The following is a 24,704-nucleotide window of genomic DNA, read 5'->3' as shown; positions in this document are numbered from 1 at the left end:
ACACCATACACACCACACCACACCACACACACCATACACACCACACCACACCACCATACACACCACACACACACACCACACCACACCACACACACCTACACACCACACAACCATACACACCACACCAACACCACACCAAACCACACCACCACCACACACACCATACACACACACCACACCACACCACACACCATACACAACACCACACACACATACACACCACACACACACCACAACCACCACACCATACCATACACACCATACACACCATACACACCACACACACCATACACACCACACACACCATACACACCACACCATACACACCACACTACACACCACACCACACACTACATATACACACCACACTACACACCACACCACACACACCACACCATACACACCACACCACACACACCATACACACCACACCATACACACCACACCACACACACCATACACACCACACCACACACACCACACCATACACACCACACCACACACACCATACACACCACACCACACACACCATACACACCACACCATACACACCACACCACACACACCATACACACCACACCACACACACCACACCATACACACCACACCACACACACCATACACACCACACCATACACACCACACCACACACACCACACCATACACACCACACCCTGAGCTCTCTCTCTGTTTCACACCACACCCTGAGCTCTCTCTCTCTCTCTCTCTCTGTTTCACACCACACCCTGAGCTCTCTCTCTCTCTCTGTTTCACACCACACCCTGAGCTCTCTCTCTCTCTTCTCTGCTCTGTTTCACACCACACCCTGAGCTCTCTCTCTCTCTCTCTCTCTCTGTTTCACACCACACCCTGAGCTCTCTCTCTCTCTCTCTCTCTCTCTGTTTCACACCACACCCTGAGCTCTCTCTCTCTCTCTCTCTCTGTTTCACACCACACCCTGAGCTCTCTCTCTCTCTCTCTCTCTGTTTCACACCACACCCTGAGCTCTCTCTCTCTCTCTCTGTTTCACACCACACCCTGAGCTTTCTCTCTCTGTGTCACACCACACCCTGAGCTCTCTCTCTCTCTCTCTGTTTCACACCACACCCTGAGCTCTCTCTCTCTCTGTTTCACACCACACCCTGAGCTCTCTCTCTCTCTCTGTTTCACACCACACCCTGAGCTCTCTCTCTCTCTCTCTCTCTGTTTCACACCACACCCTGAGCTCTCTCTCTCTCTCTCTCTCTGTTTCACACCACACCCTGAGCTCTCTCTCTCTCTGTTTCACACCACACCCTGAGCTCTCTCTCTCTCTGTTTCACACCACACCCTGAGCTCTCTCTCTCTCTCTGTTTCACACCACACCCTGAGCTCTCTCTCTCTCTCTGTTTCACACCACACCCTGAGCTCTCTCTCTCTCTCTCTGTTTCACACCACACCCTGAGCTCTCTCTCTCTCTCTCTCTCTGTTTCACACCACACCCTGAGCTCTCTCTCTCTCTCTCTCTCTGTTTCACACCACACCCTGAGCTCTCTCTCTCTCTCTCTCTCTGTTTCACACCACACCCTGAGCTCTCTCTCTCTCTCTCTGTTTCACACCACACCCTGAGCTCTCTCTCTCTCTCTCTGTTTCACACCACACCCTGAGCTCTCTCTCTCTCTCTGTTTCACACCACACCCTGAGCTCTCTCTCTCTCTCTGTTTCACACCACACCCTGAGCTCTCTCTCTCTCTCTCTGTTTCACACCACACCCTGAGCTCTCTCTCTCTCTGTTTCACACCACACCCTGAGCTCTCTCTCTCTCTGTTTCACACCACACCCTGAGCTCTCTCTCTCTCTGTTTCACACCACACCCTGAGCTCTCTCTCTCTCTGTTTCACACCACACCCTGAGCTCTCTCTCTCTCTCTCTGTTTCACACCACACCCTGAGCTCTCTCTCTCTCTCTGTTTCACACCACACCCTGAGCTCTCTCTCTCTCTCTGTTTCACACCACACCCTGAGCTCTCTCTCTCTCTCTGTTTCACACCACACCCTGAGCTCTCTCTCTCTCTCTGTTTCACACCACACCCTGAGCTCTCTCTCTCTCTCTCTCTGTTTCACACCACACCCTGAGCTCTCTCTCTCTCTGTTTCACACCACACCCTGAGCTCTCTCTCTCTCTGTTTCACACCACACCCTGAGCTCTCTCTCTCTCTGTTTCACACCACACCCTGAGCTCTCTCTCTCTCTCTCTGTTTCACACCACACCCTGAGCTCTCTCTCTCTCTCTCTGTTTCACACCACACCCTGAGCTCTCTCTCTCTCTCTCTGTTTCACACCACACCCTGAGCTCTCTCTCTCTCTGTTTCACACCACACCCTGAGCTCTCTCTCTCTCTCTGTTTCACACCACACCCTGAGCTCTCTCTCTCTCTGTTTCACACCACACCCTGAGCTCTCTCTCTCTCTGTTTCACACCACACCCTGAGCTCTCTCTCTCTCTGTTTCACACCACACCCTGAGCTCTCTCTCTCTCTCTCTGTTTCACACCACACCCTGAGCTCTCTCTCTCTCTCTGTTTCACACCACACCCTGAGCTCTCTCTCTCTCTCTGTTTCACACCACACCCTGAGCTCTCTCTCTCTCTCTCTCTCTGTTTCACACCACACCCTGAGCTCTCTCTCTCTCTCTCTCTGTTTCACACCACACCCTGAGCTCTCTCTCTCTCTGTTTCACACCACACCCTGAGCTCTCTCTCTCTCTGTTTCACACCACACCCTGAGCTCTCTCTCTCTCTGTTTCACACCACACCCTGAGCTCTCTCTCTCTCTGTTTCACACCACACCCTGAGCTCTCTCTCTCTCTCTCTCTCTCTCTCTCTCTCTGTTTCACACCACACCCTGAGCTCTCTCTCTCTCTCTCTGTTTCACACCACACCCTGAGCTCTCTCTCTCTCTCTCTCTCTGTTTCACACCACACCCTGAGCTCTCTCTCTCTCTCTCTCTGTTTCACACCACACCCTGAGCTCTCTCTCTCTCTGTTTCACACCACACCCTGAGCTCTCTCTCTCTCTCTCTCTGTTTCACACCACACCCTGAGCTCTCTCTCTCTCTCTCTCTCTCTGTTTCACACCACACCCTGAGCTCTCTCTCTCTCTCTCTCTGTGTTTCACACCACACCCTGAGCTCTCTCTCTCTCTCTCTGTTTCACACCACACCCTGAGCTCTCTCTCTCTCTCTCTGTTTCACACCACACCCTGAGCTCTCTCTCTCTCTCTCTCTGTTTCACACCACACCCTGAGCTCTCTCTCTTTCTGTTTCACACCACACCCTGAGCTCTCTCTCTTTCTCTCTGTTTCAGGTAAAACTCCATGTCTGGTGTGTATGAACCATCGGACCAATCAGAGCATCTCTCTGCCCTTTGCCTGCCGAGGACGGTTCTGCACGCGCTCCCCTCTGGAGCAGGGAATGCTGGGAGCTGACCACACGGTGCGCAGCATCATCGAAAGGGTCCGACTTCCTGTTAATGTTACCGTGCCGACCAGACCACCACGGAACCCCTACGACCGCCACGTGGTGAGACATAAAATCAAATGTTATTTGTCTCTTTGGAAACAACAGGTGGAGACTAACAGTGGAATGCTTATTTACGGGCCGTCCCAACAATGCAGAGAGAAAAGTAATAACACGTAACGATATCTTGGCTACATGGGGAACCAGTAACGAGCGTATGTGAAGAGGCAATGCAGATGGTCCTGTAAACTATTCATCAGTCTGATGGCTTGGGGTTAGAAGCTGTTCAGGGTCCTGTAAACTATTCATCAGTCTGATGGCTTGGGGTTAGAAGCTGTTCAGGGTCCTGTAAACTATTCATCAGTCTGATGGCTTGGGGTTAGAAGCTGTTCAGGGTCCTGTAAACTATTCATCAGTCTGATGGCTTGGGGTTAGAAGCTGTTCAGGCTCCTGTAAACTAGTCATCAGTCTGATGGCTTGGGGTTAGAAGCTGTTCAGGCTCCTGTAAACTAGTCATCAGTCTGATGGCTTGGGGTTAGAAGCTGTTCAGGCTCCTGTAAACTATTCAGCAGTCTGATGGTTTGGGGTTAGAAGCTGTTCAGGCTCCTGTAAACTATTCAGCAGTCTGATGGTTTGGGGTTAGAAGCTGTTCAGACTCCTGTAAACTATTCATCAGTCTGATGGCTTGGGGTTAGAAGCTGTTCAGGCTCCTGTAAACTATTGATCAGTCTGATGGTTTGGGGTTAGAAGCTGTTCAGGCTCCTGTAAACTATTCAGCAGTCTGATGGTTTGGGGTTAGAAGCTGTTCAGGCTCCTGTAAACTATTCATCAGTCTGATGGCTTGGGGTTAGAAGCTGTTCAGGCTCCTGTAAACTATTGATCAGTCTGATGGTTTGGGGTTAGAAGCTGTTCAGACTCCTGTAAACTATTCATCAGTCTGATGGCTTGGGGTTAGAAGCTGTTCAGGCTCCTGTAAACTATTGATCAGTCTGATGGTTTGGGGTTAGAAGCTGTTCAGGCTCCTGTAAACTATTGATCAGTCTGATGGTTTGGGGTTAGAAGCTGTTCAGGCTCCTGTAAACTATTCAGCAGTCTGATGGTTTGGGGTTAGAAGCTGTTCAGGGTCCTGTAAACTATTCATCAGTCTGATGGCTTGGGGTTAGAAGCTGTTCAGGCTCCTGTAAACTATTCAGCAGTCTGATGGTTTGGGGTTAGAAGCTGTTCAGACTCCTGTAAACTATTCATCAGTCTGATGGCTTGGGGTTAGAAGCTGTTCAGGCTCCTGTAAACTATTGATCAGTCTGATGGTTTGGGGTTAGAAGCTGTTCAGGCTCCTGTTGGTTCCAGACTTGGTGCTCCGGTACCGCTTGCCATGCGGTAGCAGAGAGAACAGTCTATGACTTAGGTGGCTGGAGTCTTTTACAATTTTTAGGGCCTTCGTCTGACACAGTGTGGTATAGAGGTCCTGGATGGCAGGGAGCTTGGTCCCAGTGATGTACTGGGCCGTACGCACTACCCTCTGTAGTGCCTTGCAGTCAGACGACAAGCAGTTACCATACCAAGCGGTGATGCAGCCAGCCAAGATTCTCAAAAATGGTCTTCTTCAACTCCTAACTTATTGCACAATTTGACTGCAGGTATTTACTTAAAAAGTAGCCTCAAATGTTTAAATGTAAAAAAAAAACGTCAAAGAAATAGTTTAAACGGTATTGACGTTATTGAAAAACCATCCTGTGGCTATTTCCGAATACCCTGCTATACAGTATACTGCCCAAGACTAGTTTGGACCATGATAGATCCTTAGTGATGTGTGGACGCCAAGGAACTCTCAACCCGTTCCACTACAATCCCGTTGATTGAATGTTGGCGTGTTCGGTCCGCCGTTTTCTGTAGTCCACAATCATCTCTTTAGTCTTGGTTACGTTGAGGGAGAGGTTGTTGTCCTGGCACCACACGGCCAGGTCTCTGACCTCCTCCCTATAGGCTGTCTCATCGTTGTCGGTGATCAGGTCTACCACTCTTGTGTCGTCTGCAAACTTAATGATGGTGTTGGAGTCGTGCCTCACCGTGCAGTCATGGGTGAATAGGGAGTACAGGAGGGGACTGAGCACGCACCCCTGAGGGGCCCCTGTGTTGAGGATCAGCGTGGCAGATGTGGTGTTGCCTACCCTCACCACCTGGGGGTGGCCCATCAGGAAGTCCAGGATCCAGTTGCAGAGGGAGGTGTTCAGTCCCAGGGTCCTTAACTTAGTGATGAGCTTTGAGGGTTCTATGGTGTTGAACGCTGAGCTGTAGTCAATGAATAGCATTCTCACATGGTGTTCCTTTTGTCCAGGTGGGAAAGGGCAGTGTGGAGTGCTATAGAGAATGCATCATCTGTGGATCTGTTTGGGCGGTATGCAAATTGTAGTGGGTCCAGGGTGTCTGGGATAATGGTGTTGATGTGACCCATGACCAGCCTTTCAAAGCACTTCATGGCTACAGACGTGAGTGCTACATGTCTGTAGTGATTTTGGCAGGTTACCTTGGCGTTCTTGGGCACAGGGACTATGGTGGTCTGCTTGAAACATGTTGGTATTACAGACTGGGTCAGGGAGAGGTTGAAAATGTCAGTGAAGACACTTGCCAGCTGGCCAGTGCTTGCTCTGAGTATGAGTCCTGGTAATCTGTCTGGTCCTGTGGCCTTGTGAATGTTATGGAGAGCGTGGCCGATGATAACATGTTCTGTACTGTAGGTGACTAACTGTATTCTGTACTGTAGGTGACTAACTGTATTCTGTACTGTAGGTGACTAACTGTATTCTGTACTGTAGGTGACTAACTGTATTCTGTACTGTAGGTGACTAACTGTATTCTGTACTGTAGGTGACTAACTGTATTCTGTACTGTAGGTGACTAACTGTATTCTGTACTGTAGGTGACTAACTGTATTCTGTACTGTAGGTGACTAACTGTATTCTGTACTGTAGGTGACTAACTGTATTCTGTACTGTAGGTGACTAACTGTATTCTGTACTGTAGGTGACTAACTGTATTCTGTACTGTAGGTGACTAACTGTATTCTGTACTGTAGGTGACTAACTGTATTCTGTACTGTAGGTGACTAACTGTATTCTGTACTGTAGGTGACTAACTGTATTCTGTACTGTAGGTGACTAACTGTATTCTGTACTGTAGGTGACTAACTGTATTCTGTACTGTAGGTGACTAACTGTATTCTGTACTGTAGGTGACTGACTGTATTCTGTACTGTAGGTGACTAACTGTATTCTGTACTGTAGGTGACTAACTGTATTCTGTACTGTAGGTGACTAACTGTATTCTGTACTGTAGGTGACTAACTGTATTCTGTACTGTAGGTGACTAACTGTATTCTGTACTGTAGGTGACTGACTGTATTCTGTACTGTAGGTGACTAACTGTATTCTGTACTGTAGGTGACTGACTGTATTCTGTACTGTAGGTGACTAACTGTATTCTGTACTGTAGGTGACTAACTGTATTCTGTACTGTAGGTGACTAACTGTATTCTGTACTGTAGGTGACTAACTGTATTCTGTACTGTAGGTGACTGACTGTATTCTGTACTGTAGGTGACTAACTGTATTCTGTACTGTAGGTGACTAACTGTATTCTGTACTGTAGGTGACTAACTGTATTCTGTACTGTAGGTGACTAACTGTATTCTGTACTGTAGGTGACTGACTGTATTCTGTACTGTAGGTGACTAACTGTATTCTGTACTGTAGGTGACTGACTGTATTCTGTACTGTAGGTGACTGACTGTATTCTGTACTGTAGGTGACTAACTGTATTCTGTACTGTAGGTGACTAACTGTATTCTGTACTGTAGGTGACTAACTGTATTCTGTACTGTAGGTGACTGACTGTATTCTGTACTGTAGGTGACTAACTGTATTCTGTACTGTAGGTGACTGACTGTATTCTGTACTGTAGGTGACTAACTGTATTCTGTACTGTAGGTGACTAACTGTATTCTGTACTGTAGGTGACTAACTGTATTCTGTACTGTAGGTGACTGACTGTATTCTGTACTGTAGGTGACTGACTGTATTCTGTACTGTAGGTGACTAACTGTATTCTGTACTGTAGGTGACTGACTGTATTCTGTACTGTAGGTGACTAACTGTATTCTGTACTGTAGGTGACTAACTGTATTCTGTACTGTAGGTGACTAACTGTATTCTGTACTGTAGGTGACTAACTGTATTCTGTACTGTAGGTGACTAACTGTATTCTGTACTGTAGGTGACTAACTGTATTCTGTACTGTAGGTGACTAACTGTATTCTGTACTGTAGGTGACTAACTGTATTCTGTACTGTAGGTGACTAACTGTATTCTGTACTGTAGGTGACTGACTGTATTCTGTACTGTAGGTGACTGACTGTATTCTGTACTGTAGGTGACTAACTGTATTCTGTACTGTAGGTGACTGACTGTATTCTGTACTGTAGGTGACTGACTGTATTCTGTACTGTAGGTGACTGACTGTATTCTGTACTGTAGGTGACTAACTGTATTCTGTACTGTAGGTGACTGACTGTATTCTGTACTGTAGGTGACTGACTGTATTCTGTACTGTAGGTGACTAACTGTATTCTGTACTGTAGGTGACTGACTGTATTCTGTACTGTAGGTGACTGACTGTATTCTGTACTGTAGGTGACTGACTGTATTCTGTACTGTAGGTGACTAACTGTATTCTGTACTGTAGGTGACTAACTGTATTCTGTACTGTAGGTGACTAACTGTATTCTGTACTGTAGGTGACTAACTGTATTCTGTACTGTAGGTGACTAACTGTATTCTGTACTGTAGGTGACTAACTGTATTCTGTACTGTAGGTGACTAACTGTATTCTGTACTGTAGGTGACTAACTGTATTCTGTACTGTAGGTGACTAACTGTATTCTGTACTGTAGGTGACTAACTGTATTCTGTACTGTAGGTGACTAACTGTAACTCTGTCTGACTCCAGGTGAGAGAGGGGCATCGCTACAAGCTGTTGAACATTGTCAGTAAGACGGTGGTGTTGTGTCTCGTCCTACGGCCAATACAACTGGTTCCCTCCCACTTCCTGTTGCTACGCTGCATGCCGCGCTTCTCTGTGGCAACGCCCTCGGCAACTACAGACAGCCTGTTGCTACGGCAACATGCCAGCTTCGACCCTGATGGGTACAGCCGAGCCGTCCGTGAGACGCGTCCAGAACTCAGCGAGGAGAGAGTGTGTGTGAGCGAGGATGGTGTGTGTGTGAGCCCGCGGAGGGGAGGTGTGTGTGTGTCAGCGCAGGACTCTCAGCTGCTGTCTGTGTGTGTGTTCGCTGGGGGCGGAATTACAGACAACGTCAGCCAATCGCAGCGCTGCAGAGACTCTCTAGGGGAGGGGACAGAGTACCTCTCTCCCAATTGGACAGAGGCTGAGCTGCAGACCAGTGAAGAGATCCCCTACGAGGAACTGTGGACCAATCAGACTGCAGAGGGCCTGGGGAAGGCAGAGCCACACCGCATCTCCGTCCATTCCTCTTCCTCTTTGGATGGAATGCTGGGGACCGCCCGCCTCGCCATGGTGACAGGAGTATCAACCCCGCCCCCTGTACCTCCAAAATCAGACGCAGTGAGTCTCTCCCATAGAGATACCTAGAGAGCACCTCTCCGTCTATACTAGAAAAGGTGAGGTGCTCTCTCTGGTATATCTATACCATAGAGATTCCCTCGCCTATCTATATCATACAGATACCTAGAGAGCACCTCTCCTATCTATACCATGATACCCTCGCCTATCTATATCATAGAGATACCTAGAGAGCACCTCTCCTATCTATACCATAGAGATTCCCTCGCCTATCTATATCATAGAGATACCTAGAGAGCACCTCTCCTATCTATGCCATAGAGATACCTAGAGAGCACCTCTCCAATCTATACCATGATACCCTCGCCTATCTATATCATAGAGATACCTAGAGAGCACCTCTCCTATCTATACCATAGAGATACCTAGAGAGCACCTCTCCTATCTATACCATAGAGATAGGCCCATTCTTCTCCTCTCCTGCTACTCTTCCCCGGGTCCTTAGTGTACAAGAGAAAGTAGTGCACTATGTTTTCTGTCAACATACCTGGTGAAATAATGGTTAAAAACAAGGCCCTATAAAATCGGTAATTTTTTCCCCAAATAATGTTTTCTCAGTTTTATTTTCCTGGTTTACATTTTTTTTGTTTTTCACTCTCAAAATTCTAAGTGTTTATAGAGAAACAATGATGGTCTGAGTCTTTTTCAATGCTTAAATCACATTAAATTCCTTATTTTTTATGTTTGGAAGAAACATAAAAAATGTTTTTGTGTAATTCCCCTTTAATTGTGCATCTAGCAAGTGAGGAATGTGCTGTCTAACGTGCCGGTCTAATGATGGTTCTGTACTGCTGCTGCTCATTTCATGGCAACGTTTGCAAATAATAGATACAAATGATGTACTTCTGCCAGGTGAGCCTACTTTGCAGTTAACATTTCAAGATGCACTATGCAAAACAAATCTTAAGAACGGGACGCATAGAAATTGCTCACATAGAACAGATCTACCACTTCTTAGACTTGCTTTAAATGATAATGACAGATCTATAACATACATTTCTATGTGAGTTTGGTTGGGTTGCCCAAAAAGAGACATATTGCAGCTTTAATTGGGAAGGTTTTGGGGAAAGTATTTTTGTCAACCCACAAGACGGTTATCACATCAACTTGCTTCACATGGAGTGATAGACAAACACACCACACGGACAGACAGGGGCAATAATACTGGAAATTAATTGGTAGATATTGTGTTCGTTTTTGGCTTTTTAAGCCAATAGTGTCTAACCAGCGGTGGGATGATGTCAATGTTGCCTTGATTAGATAGTAGCTGGGAGCTTGTGGTGTCTGATACTTGTGAGATTTGTTTATGACAGTTTGCGGGGGAACACGTGAAAATTGCATGTACTTACAGAATAGTTTGGGGAGCTACTTATAGGTGGGCTGCGAGCTATTGGTAGCTGGCAATCAACCCTTTGGAGACCCCTGCCATAGAGATACCTAGAGAGCACCTCTCCTATATATGCCATAGAGATACCTAGAGAGCCCCTCTCCTATCTATACCATACAGATACCCTCGCCTATCTATGCCATAGAGATACCTAGAGAGCCCCTCTCCTATCTATACCATACAGATACCCTTGCCTATCTATGCCATAGAGATACCTAGAGAGCACCTCTCCTATCTATGACAGCATGGGCAGCACCGATGAGGGATGTCTCCATTTGTAAGTAGTCCACTGGGTGGGACATCTTATAGGTTAAGGAAGAACAGAATTCCATCCAGGTCATCAGGAGAATGAAGGAGATTCAGGTCATTAGGAGGGATCAGCCAATGAAGGAAGGCGATTCAGGTCATTAGGAGGGATCAGCCAATGAAGGAAGGCGATTCAGGTCATTAGGAGGGATCAGCCAATGAAGGAAGGCGATTCAGGTCATTAGGAGGGATCAGCCAATGAAGGAAGGCGATTCAGGTCATTAGGAGGGATCAGCCAATGAAGGAAGGCGATTCAGGTCATTAGGAGGGATCAGCCAATGAAGGAAGGCGATTCAGGTCATTAGGAGGGATCAGCCAATGAAGGAAGGCGATTCAGGTCATTAGGAGGGATCAGCCAATGAAGGAAGGCGATTCAGGTCATTAGGAGGGATCAGCCAATGAAGGAAGGCGATTCAGGTCATTAGGAGGGATGAAGGCGATTCAGGTCATTAGGAGGGATGAAGGCGATTCAGGTCATTAGGAGGGATGAAGGCGATTCAGGTCATTAGGAGGGATGAAGGCGATTCAGGTCATTAGGAGGGATGAAGGCGATTCAGGTCATTAGGAGGGATCAGCCAATGAAGGAAGGCGATTCAGGTCATTAGGAGGGATCAGCCAATGAAGGAAGGCGATTCAGGTCATTAGGAGGGATCAGCCAATGAAGGAAGGCGATTCAGGTCATTAGGAGGGATGAAGGAGATTCAGGTCATTAGGAGGGATCAGCCAATGAAGGAAGGCGATTCAGGTCATTAGGAGGGATCAGCCAATGAAGGAAGGCGATTCAGGTCATTAGGAGGGATCAGCCAATGAAGGAAGGCGATTCAGGTCATTAGGAGGGATCAGCCAATGAAGGAAGGCGATTCAGGTCATTAGGAGGGATCAGCCAATGAAGGAAGGCGATTCAGGTCATTAGGAGGGATCAGCCAATGAAGGAAGGCGATTCAGGTCATTAGGAGGGATCAGCCAATGAAGGAAGGCGATTCAGGTCATTAGGAGGGATCAGCCAATGAAGGAAGGCGATTCAGGTCATTAGGAGGGATCAGCCAATGAAGGAAGGCGATTCAGGTCATTAGGAGGGATCAGCCAATGAAGGAAGGCGATTCAGGTCATTAGGAGGGATCAGCCAATGAAGGAAGGCGATTCAGGTCATTAGGAGGGATCAGCCAATGAAGGAAGGCGATTCAGGTCATTAGGAGGGATCAGCCAATGAAGGAAGGCGATTCAGGTCATTAGGAGGGATGAAGGCGATTCAGGTCATTAGGAGGGATGAAGGCGATTCAGGTCATTAGGAGGGATGAAGGAGATTCAGGTCATTAGGAGGGATCAGCCAATGAAGGAAGGCGATTCAGGTCATTAGGAGGGATCAGCCAATGAAGGAAGGCGATTCAGGTCATTAGGAGGGATCAGCCAATGAAGGAAGGCGATTCAGGTCATTAGGAGGGATCAGCCAATGAAGGAAGGCGATTCAGGTCATTAGGAGGGATCAGCCAATGAAGGAAAGCGATTCAGGTCATTAGGAGGGATGAAGGCGATTCAGGTCATTAGGAGGGATGAAGGAGATTGTTTTGCTTGACTCCTCGTGTCCTCTCCTTCTTTTGATTAAAGGTCAAAGGTGATCGAGGAGCGGAAACCATTGTGCTTGTATGAAATGACTCTCCTACATTAGCACGTCATCAATCAAATTATGTTTACTATTTGTTTATTCAACAGTTTTACCCCATTTACCTGTTATCGAATTGGTAGTTACGACCTGCCTCAGTGCGGCACATCCCCAGCGGCCTCGCTAGAGGTGAAGATCAGGACGTGTCCTCCGAAGCATTCAGGAAGTCAACCAAACCAACGTATCAGAGGAAACACCGTTCGACTGATGACCCCAGGCAGCTTGCAGGCACCCGGTCTCCCCGGGCGATGCTCCCGGTCTGCCAAACCCTCCCCGGGCGATGCTCCCGGTCTGCCAAACCCTCCCCGGGCGATGCTCCCGGTCATAGCCGGCTGTGACACCGCCTGGGAGGCCCAAATGATGTTTACAGGGTTGGAATCACATTTATATGTTGTGTAAAAAATAAATGGTTGTGCCAGACATTTTATAGATAAAAAGATGACTTGCGTATCGTGTCTAAACTTTTCTCCTCTGAGAAAACAACAGGGGGGTGTGGCAGGACGAACATGATTATCCTCGGCCGGAGCCTCGATAGGAGGCTGTCGAGCAGAGGAGCAAACTATTAAAGCTGCAATATGTAACTTTTTGGGCGATCTCACCAAATTCACATCGAAAGCAAGTCTAAGAAAAGGCATATCTGTTCTATGTGTGCTATTTCTGTGCTTCCCGTGCTTAAGTTTAGTTTATACCTGTTCAGACATCACCCTCCAGGGGGCAGTAAATCACCAACCTTGTCTTTATACCTGTTCAGACAACACCATCCAGGGGCAGTAAATCACCAACCTTGTCTTAATACCTGTTCAGACAACACCCTCCAGGGGGCAGTAAATGACCAACCTTGTCTTAATACTTGTTCAGACAACACAGTTTGTTTTACCAACTGTCAGAAGTAGAAGATGAAACTTCAAAATGGTGGAAACCCTTAATGGCGCTGTTCATGCTAAATCAGGCTTTGTGTCAAAAAAGCCCTCATCCATCTCCCCCCCACTCTCTCTCTCTCTCCATCTGGTTGTTAAACTCAGGATGACACTGAATTATTGATACACACTTACTGGAATTGGTCACACACACACACACACTCACTCTGTGTGTTTCAAATCAAACTTTATTTTTCACATGCGCAGAATACAACAAGTGTAGACCTTACCGTGAAATGCTTACTTTAAAGCCCTGAACCAACAATGCAGTTTGTATGCTGAAGTGTGTTTCAGGAGTGAAAGGTCGAGAGTGACATTTACCAGCATGCCAACACACACACACACATACCCATACACACATACCCATACACACACACTCCTGTATTATTGCACATTCCTCTGGAAATTCTTCAGACTCTATAGAAACCACTCTGTGTGTGTGTGGTTGTGTGTGTAGGTGAGAGAAGAGTGCAGGTTCCTGATCGCTCCTCCAGTTCCACCTCGATGCTGTAAAGGAGACTCCTCCCCTTCCTGTCCAAGCCCCACCCCCAGTCCACCGGTCCCGCCCCGCTTCCCTCAGACACATCTCTCCTATTACTCTTCTGGACCACCCAACAGGTACACACACACACACACACACACACACACACACACACACACACACACACACACACATATACACACAGACTAACCATATCTCTCTCTCTCATCCTTCCCTCTCTCTCTTTCCATCTTTCTCTCTCTAGTTGTTCTGTCTCTCCTCCAGACTCGTCTATCTACTGTTATCCATGTTCCTGGACTGACCCCTCCCACATCAGCCCTGAGCCAATCCCTGCTCTCCCTGCTGACAGCTTGGCCAATCCCCAGCCAGCGCAGGCCACCTGGGTGGAGCCGTGGAGCTATAATTCTTCCTCCTTCTCCCGGCTGAGGCTTCCGCCCCCTCAGAGTCGATTTGCTCCCTTCGGAGCACTGAACCCCTTTAACCGCCCTAGTCCCTCCCCATGCCCCTCCCCAGAGCCTGTACCAGCCAATCAGACAGCAGAGCTCTCCAGAGGCGCCGAGGGAGGCGGGACATGTGAGGGGTCGACTCCGCCTAGTGACCCTGCCTGGCGCCCGCCCACTGACCTGTCTGCCCTCTCATTGGAGGAGGTGTCTGCTAGTCTGAGGTTCATTGGCCTATCAGAGGCAGCGGTGGGCGTGTTCCAGAGAGAGCGCGTTGACGGGAGCCTCCTGGTTCAGCTCGACGAGGAGACCCTGTCACATGACTTCCATCTCAGCCGATTGCACGTCACCAAGATCACACAGTTCATACAGGGCTGGAGGCCCAAGATTTAACAGATCACACAGTTCATACAGGGCTGGAGGCCCAAGATTTAATACCTATTGTGACACTGTCACAAGGTGTTTATCACAACATTGGAGGCTGCTGATTGGAGGACGGCTCATAATAATGGCTGGAACGGAAACCATGTGTTTGATGTACTTGATAGCATTCCACTGCAGCCATTACCACGAGCCCATCCTCCCTGATTAAGGTGCACCAACCTCCTGTGCGATCTACGTAAAGGACGAAGGCAAGGTTTGCTATTTTAAGGAAGTACTGTAAAGCCGCTCGAGGCGAAGGTTGGCCCTAAACACTACATATAAACACTACAGATAAACACTACAGATAAACACTACAGATAAACACTACAGATAAACACTACAGATAAACACTACAGATAAACACTACAGGAAATTGTCAGACAGAGCAATAAATAGTTTCTCACTATTCCATCTGTCTCGGATTGCCGTCTACTCCGCCAGGCGGCCTCGCCGTCTACTCCGCCAGGCGGCCTCGCCGTCTACTCCGCCAGGCGGCCTCGCCGTCTACTCCGCCAGGCGGCCTCGCCGTCTACTCCGCCAGGCGGCCTTGCCGTCATTTTTGAGGGGACCAGGAGTGCCAACTTAGCCCAGATGAGAGCTGAGCGTCCCCTGTTTGCAAAAGTAGCACACCCATAAACACACCCTGTACATTCTGTCTGTTCACTGTAGAGTCACCCTCAGTGGGCAGCTCCCTCAGTGGGCAGCTCCCTCAGTGGGCAGCTCCCTCAGTGGGCAGCTCCCTCAGTGGGCAGCTCCCTCAGTGGGCAGCTTCCTCAGTGGGCAGCTTCCTCAGTGGGCAGCTTCCTCAGTGGGCAGCTCCCTCAGTGGGCAGCTCCCTCAGTGAGCAGCTCCCTCAGTGAGCAGCTTCCTCAGTGGGCAGCTTCCTCAGTGGGCAGCTTCCTCAGTGGGCAGCTCCCTCAGTGGGCAGCTTCCTCAGTGGGCAGCTCCCTCAGTGAGCAGCTCCCTCAGTGAGCAGCTTCCTCAGTGGGCAGCTTCCTCAGTGGGCAGCTTCCTCAGTGGGCAGCCTGTGACATGACTTCCACTTTAGGACGTTAACAAGGCGACACTCCATCTTAACTCCTCCTCCACATTGACTGGATTGGTTGAACAGTACAGAAGAGAACCCCCCCCGACAGTAAAATGTTTTTCCGCCTGCAACGTTAGGTTAACCATCCTACATGTCCCTTATTGGTTGAATCAGATGCTGTGTGCCTTCTTATTGGTTGAATCAGATGCTGTGTACCTTCCGATTGGATGAACCGGCTGCTGTGTGCCTTCTTATTGGTTGAATCAGATGCTGTGTACCTTCCGATTGGATGAACCGGCTGCTGTGTGCCTTCTTATTGGTTGAATCAGATGCTGTGTACCTTCCGATTGGATGAACCGGCTGCTGTGTGCCTTCTTATTGGTTGGAGGAGAGATAGGGACTCTATACTGCCACTTGGAGGGTGATTAGAGAAGTGTGCTAGTCAGAGCATTTAAATCTCTATATTCAAGGTTACCAAGTATCCCTCTGCTGGCCAGTCAACCTATTACAGAATGCCTTTGGTTTGCAGAGAACGAGTTTAAGGGTTAGGGTTGGCTCTGCTGGCCAGTCAACCTATTACAGAATGCCTTTGGGTTGTGGAGAACGAGTTTAAGGCCGAGACTCAATCAGATCGTTGGAGTCATCAAATCGGTGAGAAGCTGCTCTTGCGATCATTAACCCTTCCTTAATGTTATTGAGTGAATTAAGAAGGAATGGCAATGTAATTTGTAGCGACATAAGAAGCAAAATGTGGTTTTCCATCAAAATAATAATTACTGTATTCTAACACGACGTAATAAAGGAACTTATGTCGCAAGATAATAGATAAGTCAGACAGGAGAGTTTGAGTGATGAAGTTGGACAGAGGATATCAAAATCTCTCCGCAAGAAACACTTGGATGAACTGGAAAAACACTTGAGCCTTATTCTCTGCCAGATGTTCTACAAACTGTTATACATGGATAATATCTATAATAATAGCTATAATATCTGCGTGATTGACTTGTCATTTCAATAGGCCTAGGCTACTAAATACAATCTGGGTTTATGATTGTAATTCAACTTTGCCATGGTTTGCTTAGCTAGATGCAGGTAGCCTATAACTCCTGATAGGCCTATTAGATAGCCTACAGTAGGCTAGGCAATATGTAAAATGAACAATTTACTACAGTAGGTTGCTTAGTTCAAATTGACACTCATTTATTGAACCTGAATAGCGAGGAGATTTCGGTAAAAAGTGTTTGTGTTGCCCAATAGCCTGGATTTGACAGCTCTAACGCAGTTCTACCTTCGACACCTCAAAATAACCGCTATGCGGATCTGATTGAATCCAGCCCTAAGGTCTTTGATAGGCAGATTAGGAATTTGTTCCAGGAAATAATCTGCCACCTGGTGAGGTTAGCATAGGGCTAACGTGTGCCAGGTTATCTATTGGGACCAGCTACAATTTAGCATTCTGTCACATGACACTACATCAACCATTTTAATTGGCTGATGCTTAAACTTAAACTTGAACTTAAACTTTTTCTAATGTTTGCCAGTATGGGCCCGTGGTGTTTGTTATGCAGGATGCAACGTTTTGGAACCTTCAGATAGAAATAGCCTTTGTAGACCAAATATGCCTTTGACATGTAGAATAAGGAATAACATCAGCTCTGTTCATGGCATTTCTATCTGCAACTGAACGTGGCCCTGCAGTAACTACAAACTGTAGAGTTAACTAACCTCTGGCTGTGGCCCTGCAGTAACTATAAACTGTAGAGATAACTAACCTCTGAACGTGGCCCTGCAGTAACTATAAACTGTAGAGATAACTAACCTCTGGCTGTGGCCCTGCAGTAACTATAAACTGTAGAGTTAACTAACCTCTGGCTGTGGCCTTGCAGTAACTATAAACTGTAGAGTTAACTAACCTCTGGCTGTGGCCTTGCAGTAACTATAAACTGTAGAGTTAACTAACCTCTGGCTGTGGCCTTGCAGTAACTATAAACTGTAGAGTTAACTAACCTCTGGCTGTGGCCTTGCAGTAACTATAAACTGTAGAGTTAACTAACCTCTGGCTGTGGCCCTGCAGTAACTATAAACTGTAGAGTTAACTAACCTCTGGCTGTGGCCCTGCAGTAACTACAAACTGTAGAGATAACTAACCTCTGGTTGTGGCCTTGCAGTAACTATAAACTGTAGAGATAACTAACCTCTGGCTGTGGCCCTGCAGTAACTATAAACTGTAGAGTTAAATAACCTCTGGCTGTGGCCCTGCAGTAACTACAAACTGTAGAGATAACTAACCTCTGGCTGTGGCCCTGCAGTAACTACAAACTGTAGAGATAACTAACCTCTGGCTGTGGCCTTGCAGTAACTATAAACTGTAGAGTTAACTAACCTCTGGCTGTGGCCCTGCAGTAACTATAAACTGTAGAGATAACTAACCTCTGGCTGTGGCCCTGCAGTAACTATAAACTGTAGAGATAACTAACCTCTGGCTGTGGCCCTGCAGTAACTATAAACTGTAGAGATAACTAACCTCTGGCTGTGGCCTTGCAGTAACTATAAACTGTAGAGTTAACTAACCTCTGGCTGTGGCCCTGCAGTAACTATAAACTGTAGAGATAACTAACCTCTGGCTGCTACAGGGGGTTGCTATGGTGATTTGCTATGGTAAGGGCTGGTGTTGGTCTCTTTACTGTTGATGATGGTGTTTAACCAGGGATTGTGGTGATGATGATGATGGTGTTTAACCAGGTATTATGATGATGATGGTGTTTAACCAGGTATTGTGGTGATGATGATGATGATGATGGTGTTTAACCAGGGATTGTGGTGATGATGATGATGATGATGATGATGGTGTTCAACCAGGTTTTGTAGTGATGATGATGTTAAAGGTGCTCTGAGAAAATGATAATTTAAGATGGCAACATTAAATAGCTGAGTACATGTTGCATAGAACACCTTGAAACATGTCTAATGAGGTCTGAACAGCTTGAAACATAATGTCTAATGAGGTCTGAACACCTTGAAACATAATGTCTAATGAGGTCTGAACACCTTGAAACATAATGTCTAATGAGGTCTGAACACCTTGAAACATAATGTCTAATGAGGTCTGAACAGCTTGAAACATAATGTCTAATGAGGTCTGAACAGCTTGAAACATAATGTCTAATGAGGTCTGAACACCTTGAAACATAATGTCTAATGAGGTCTGAACACCTTGAAACATAATGTCTAATGAGGTCTGAACACCTTGAAACATAATGTCTAATGAGGTCTGAACAGCTTGAAACATAATGTCTAATGAGGTCTGAACAGCTTGAAACATAATGTCTAATGAGGTCTGAACACCTTGAAACATAATGTCTAATGAGGTCTGAACACCTTGAAACATAATGTCTAATGAGGTCTGAACAGCTTGAAACATAATGTCTAATGAGGTCTGAACACCTTGAAACATAATGTCTAATGAGGTCTGAACAGCTTGAAACATAATGTCTAATGAGGTCTGAACACCTTGAAACATAATGTCTAATGAGGTCTGAACACCTTGAAACATAATGTCTAATGAGGTCTGAACACCTTGAAACATAATGTCTAATGAGGTCTTAAGGATGTCTATGATCAATAGAAAATTAAATAACCTCAACTGAGCACTTGGTTTGTCTGACACACACACACACACACACACACAGTGGATGTTGTGGAGTTTATTGGATAAGTCATCAATATAAATAACATCAGAAACACATCTACATGTTTAGTGTAAAATACCACAACTACATGTTTAGTGTAAAATACCACATCTCCCTGGAGTTCTCTGGTCTACAGCATTAATAAACCCCCACCTCCCTGGAGTTCTCTGGTCTACAGCATTAATAAACCCCCACCTCCCTGGAGTTCTCTGGTCTACAGCATTAATAAACCCCCACCTCCCTGGAGTTCTCTGGTCTACAGCATTAATAAACCCCCACCTCCCTGGAGTTCTCTGGTCTACAGCATTAATAAACCCCCACCTCCCTGGAGTTCTCTGGTCTACAGCATTAATAAACCCCCACCTCCCTGGAGTTCTCTGGTCTACAGCATTAATAAACCCCCACCTCCCTGGAGTTCTCTGGTCTACAGCATTAATAAACCCCCACCTCCCTGGAGTTCTCTGGTCTACAGCATTAATAAACCCCCACCTCCCTGGAGTTCTCTGGTCTACAGCATTAATAAACCCCCACCTCCCTGGAGTTCTCTGGTCTACAGCATTAATAAACCCCCACCTCCCTGGAGTTCTCTGGTCTACAGCATTAATAAACCCCCACCTCCCTGGAGTTCTCTGGTCTACAGCATTAATAAACCCCCACCTCCCTGGAGTTCTCTGGTCTACAGCATTAATAAACCCCCACCTCCCTGGAGTTCTCTGGTCTACAGCATTAATAAACCCCCACCTCCCTGGAGTTCTCTGGTCTACAGCATTAATAAACCCCCACCTCCCTGGAGTTCTCTGGTCTACAGCATTAATAAACCCCCACCTCCCTGGAGTTCTCTGGTCTACAGCATTAATAAACCCCCACCTCCCTGGAGTTCTCTGGTCTACAGCATTAATAAACCCCCACCTCCCTGGAGTTCTCTGGTCTACAGCATTAATAAACCCCCACCTCCCTGGAGTTCTCTGGTCTACAGCATTAATAAACCCCCACCTCCCTGGAGTTCTCTGGTCTACAGCATTAATAAACCCCCACCTCCCTGGAGTTCTCTGGTCTACAGCATTAATAAACCCCCACCTCCCTGGAGTTCTCTGGTCTACAGCATTAATAAACCCCCACCTCCCTGGAGTTCTCTGGTCTACAGCATTAATAAACCCCCACCTCCCTGGAGTTCTCTGGTCTACAGCATTAATAAACCCCCACCTCCCTGGAGTTCTCTGGTCTACAGCATTAATAAACCCCCTCCTCCCTGGAGTTCTTTGATTAGATATACTAACAGACTGCAGTTGCATGGGGACGCTGACTAAACCATCCAATGAGAGCCCAGCAGTGTTGAGGCTCGTCCAATAAGGTTGGAGGTGAGCTGGAGCGGGCGGGGTTACTTGTGGAACTTCCTAGTTGGGTCCCTCGCATGGTCCAATAGCAGCTGGCAGGGCGTGAACTGATTACCATAAACATCTTCATAAAGACTCATCATCGCTACCAGACGCTCCTCACCAATGGAATCAACGAATTGGAAAGGACCTGGCCTCATACACACACACACAGCAACCTGTCTCATTGGATGTCATGTGTTTATAGTCAGGTGGTGTCCAGTGTTTAGTGTGTGTGTGTATCCATAGTATGTGTATAACGTGTGTGTGTGTGTGTCGTACCTCCCAGATAGGGAGGGAAGCCCAGTCCGAACACAGCTTCGATGTTTCCCTCCTCTGGATTACCTATAATGCCCTCCTGCAGACACAGCACTGCCTCGTTGACGAAAAAAACTTTCAAAATCTGACATTCAAATGGCATCGGGAAAATATTTCATTTTGACATATTTTCAACTGAATTGTGCTCAGTGGGTAGGTTTCTATTTATTTATTTCACCTTTATTTAACCAGGTAGGCCAGTTGAGAACAAGTTCTCATTTACAACTGTGACCTGGCCAAGATAAAGCAAAGCAGTGTAACACAAACAACAACACAGAGTTACACATGGAATAAACAAACATACAGCCAATAATACAGTAGAAAAAGTATATATACAGTGAGTGCAAATTAAGTAGGATAATGGAGGTAAGGCAATAAATAGGCCATAGTGGCAAAATAATTACAATATAGCAATTAAACACTGGAGTGATAGATGTGTAGAAGATGAGTGTGCAAGTAGAGATACTGGGGTGCGAAGGAGCAAAATAAAAAATAAAAATAACAGTATGGGGATGAGGTAGTTGGATGGGCTATTTACAGATGGGCTATGCACAGGTGCAGTGATCTGTGAGCTGCTCTGACAGCTGGCGCTTAAAGTTAGTGAGGGAGATATTAGTCTCCAGCTTCAGTGATTTTTGCAGTTCGTTCCAGTCATTGGCAGCAGAGAACTGGAAGGAGAGGTGGCCGAAGGAGGAATTGGCTTTGGGGGTGACCAGTGAAATATACCTGCTGGAGTGCGTGCTACGGGTGGGTGCTGCTATGGTGACCAGTGAGCTGAGATAAGGCGGGGCTTAACCTGGTAAAGACTTATAGATGACCTGGAGCCAGTGGGTTTGGCGACGAATATGAAGCGAGGGCCATCCAACTAGAGCATACAGGTCGCAGTGGTGGGTAGTATATGGGGCATTGGTGACAAAACGGATGGCACTGTGATAGACTACATCCAATTTGCTGAGTAGAGTGTTGGAGTTGTGAGATTGTATTGGCTCGTTCTAGCTTTATTTGCATATTTCCGTTAGGGAATGCCTAAACTGAAGTGCTGGTGTGCAATAACAATTTGCCAGCGGTTTTTTGGGTATCTGTACTTTACTTTACTCTTTATATTTTTGACAACTTTTACTCTTACTTCACTACATTTCTTGAGAAAATGATGTACTTTTTACTCCCTACATTTTCCTTTACATCCAAAAGTACTTCTTACATTTTGAATGCTTAGCAGGATAGGAAAATGGTCTAATTCACACACATATCAAGAGAACATCCCTGGTCATCCCTACTGCCTCTGATCTGGAGGACTCACTAAACAGAGAACATCCCTGGTCATCCCTACTGCCTCTGATCTGGAGGACTCACTAAACAGAGAACATCCCTGGTCATCCCTACTGCCTCTGATCTGGAGGACTCACTAAACAGAGAACATCCCTGGTCATCCCTACTGTCTCTGATCTGGAGGACTCACTAAACAGAGAACATCCCTGGTCATCCCTACTGCCTCTGATCTGGAGGACTCACTAAACAGAGAACATCCCTGGTCATCCCTACTGCCTCTGATCTGGCGGACTCACTAAACAGAGAACATCCCTGGTCATCCCTACTGCCTCTGATCTGGAGGACTCACTAAACAGAGAACATCCCTGGTCATCCCTACTGCCTCTGATCTGGCGGACTCACTAAACAGAGAAAATCCCTGGTCATCCCTACTGCCTCTGATCTGGCGGACTCACTAAACACGTTTCGTTTGTAAATTATGTCAAAGTGTTGGAGCGTGCCCCTAGCTATCCGTAAATTTTAAAAACGAGGAAATGGTGTGGTCTGGTTTGCTTTATACAGTTGAAGTCGGAAGTTTACATACACTTAGGTTGGAGTCATTAAAACTAGTTTTTCAACCACTCCACACATTTCTTGGCAAGTCAGGACATTTACTTTGTGCACGACACAAGTAATTTTTACAACAATTGTTTACAGACAGATTATTTCACTGTATCACAATTCCAGTGGGTCAGAAGTTACATACACTAAGGTGACTGTGCCTTTAAAAAGCTTGGAAATTTCCAGAAAATGTCATGGCTTTAGAAGCTTCTAATAGGCTAATATTCATCATTTGAGTCAATTGGAGGTGTACCTGTGGATGTATTTCAAGGCCTACATCATGGGAAAATCAATAGAAATCAGCCAATTGTAGACCTCCACAAGTCTGGTTCATCCTTGGGAGCAATTTCCTAACTCCTGAAGGTACCACGTTCATCTGTACAAACAATTGTACGCAAGTATAAACACCATTGGACCACTCAGCCGTCATACCGCTCAGGAAAGAGACGCGTTCTGTCTCCTAGAGATGAACGTACTTTGGTGTGAAAAGTGCAAATCAATCCCTGAACAACAGCAGAGGACCTTGTGAAGACGCTGGAGGAAACAGGTACAAAAGTATCTATATCCACAGTAAAACGAGTCCTATATCGACATAACCTGAAATGCCGCTCAGCAAGGAAGAAGCCACTGCTCCAAAAGCTCCATAAAAAAGCCAGACTACGGTTTGCAACTGCACATGGGGACAAAGATCGTACTTTTTGGAGAAATGTTCTCTGGTCTGATTAAACAAAAATAGAACTGTTTGGCCATAATGATCATGTTATGTTTGGAGTAAAAAGGGGGACGCTTGCAAGCCGAAGAACACCATCCCAACCGTGAAGCATGGGGGTGGCAGCATCATGTTGTGGGGGTGCTTTGCTGCAGGAGGGACTGGTGCACTTCACAAAATAGATGGCATCATGAGGTAGGAAAATGATGTGGATATATTGAAGCAACATCTCAAGACATCAGTCAGGAAGTTAAAGCTTGGTAGCAAATGGGTCTTCCAAATGGTCAATGACCCCAAGCATACTTCCAAAGTTGTGGCAAAATGGCTTAAGGACAACAAAGTCAAGGTATTGGAGTGGCCATCATAAAGCCCTGACCTCAATCCTATAGAAAATGTGTGGGCAGAACTGAAAAAGCGTGTGCGAGCAAGGAGGCGTACAAACCTGACTCAGTGGCAGCAGGTAGCCTAGCCTAGAGCATTGGACTTGTAACCGAAAGGTTGCAAGATCGAATCCCCGAGCTGACAAGGTAGAAATCTTTCGTTAACCCACTGTTAACCCACTGTTCGTAGGCCGTCATTGAAAATAAGAATTTATTCTTACCTGACTTGCCTAGTTAAATAAAGGTAAAATAAAAATTACACCAGCTCTTTCAGGGGGAATGGGCTAAATATCACCTAATTTATTGTGGGTTGCTTGTGGAAGGCTACCCAAAACATTTGACCCAACTTAAACAATTTAAAGGCAATGCTACCAAATTCTAATTGTGTTTTTGTAAACTTCTGACCCACTGGGAATGTGACTCAAGAAATACAAGCTGAAATAAATATTTCTCTCTACTATTATTCTGACATTTCACATTCTTAAAATAAAGTGGTGATCCTAACTGACCTTAGACAGGGAATTTTTACTAGGATTAAATGTCAGGAATTGTGAAAA

The 24,704-nt window shown here is 46.4% G+C and overlaps 1 protein-coding gene across 1 annotated transcript; it reads left to right on the top strand.

Moving 5' to 3' along the window:
* Positions 1-3,336: 3,336 nt before the first annotated feature.
* gareml (GRB2 associated, regulator of MAPK1-like) lies at positions 3,337-19,445 on the top strand (the record flags this gene model as incomplete). The annotated part of the gene is made up of 4 exons (XM_038982342.1): positions 3,337-3,555; positions 8,494-9,129; positions 13,875-14,035; positions 14,164-19,445. Coding segments are annotated over 4 exons (1,605 nt in total), but the record flags the coding sequence as incomplete, so codon positions are not given.
* Between the last annotated feature and the right edge of the window lie 5,259 nt (positions 19,446-24,704).

This window comes from Salvelinus namaycush, unplaced genomic scaffold (assembly GCF_016432855.1).
Source record: "Salvelinus namaycush isolate Seneca unplaced genomic scaffold, SaNama_1.0 Scaffold1126, whole genome shotgun sequence".
Classification (NCBI taxonomy): Eukaryota; Metazoa; Chordata; class Actinopteri; order Salmoniformes; family Salmonidae; genus Salvelinus; species Salvelinus namaycush.
This window is presented reverse-complemented; position numbering and strand designations above follow the sequence as displayed.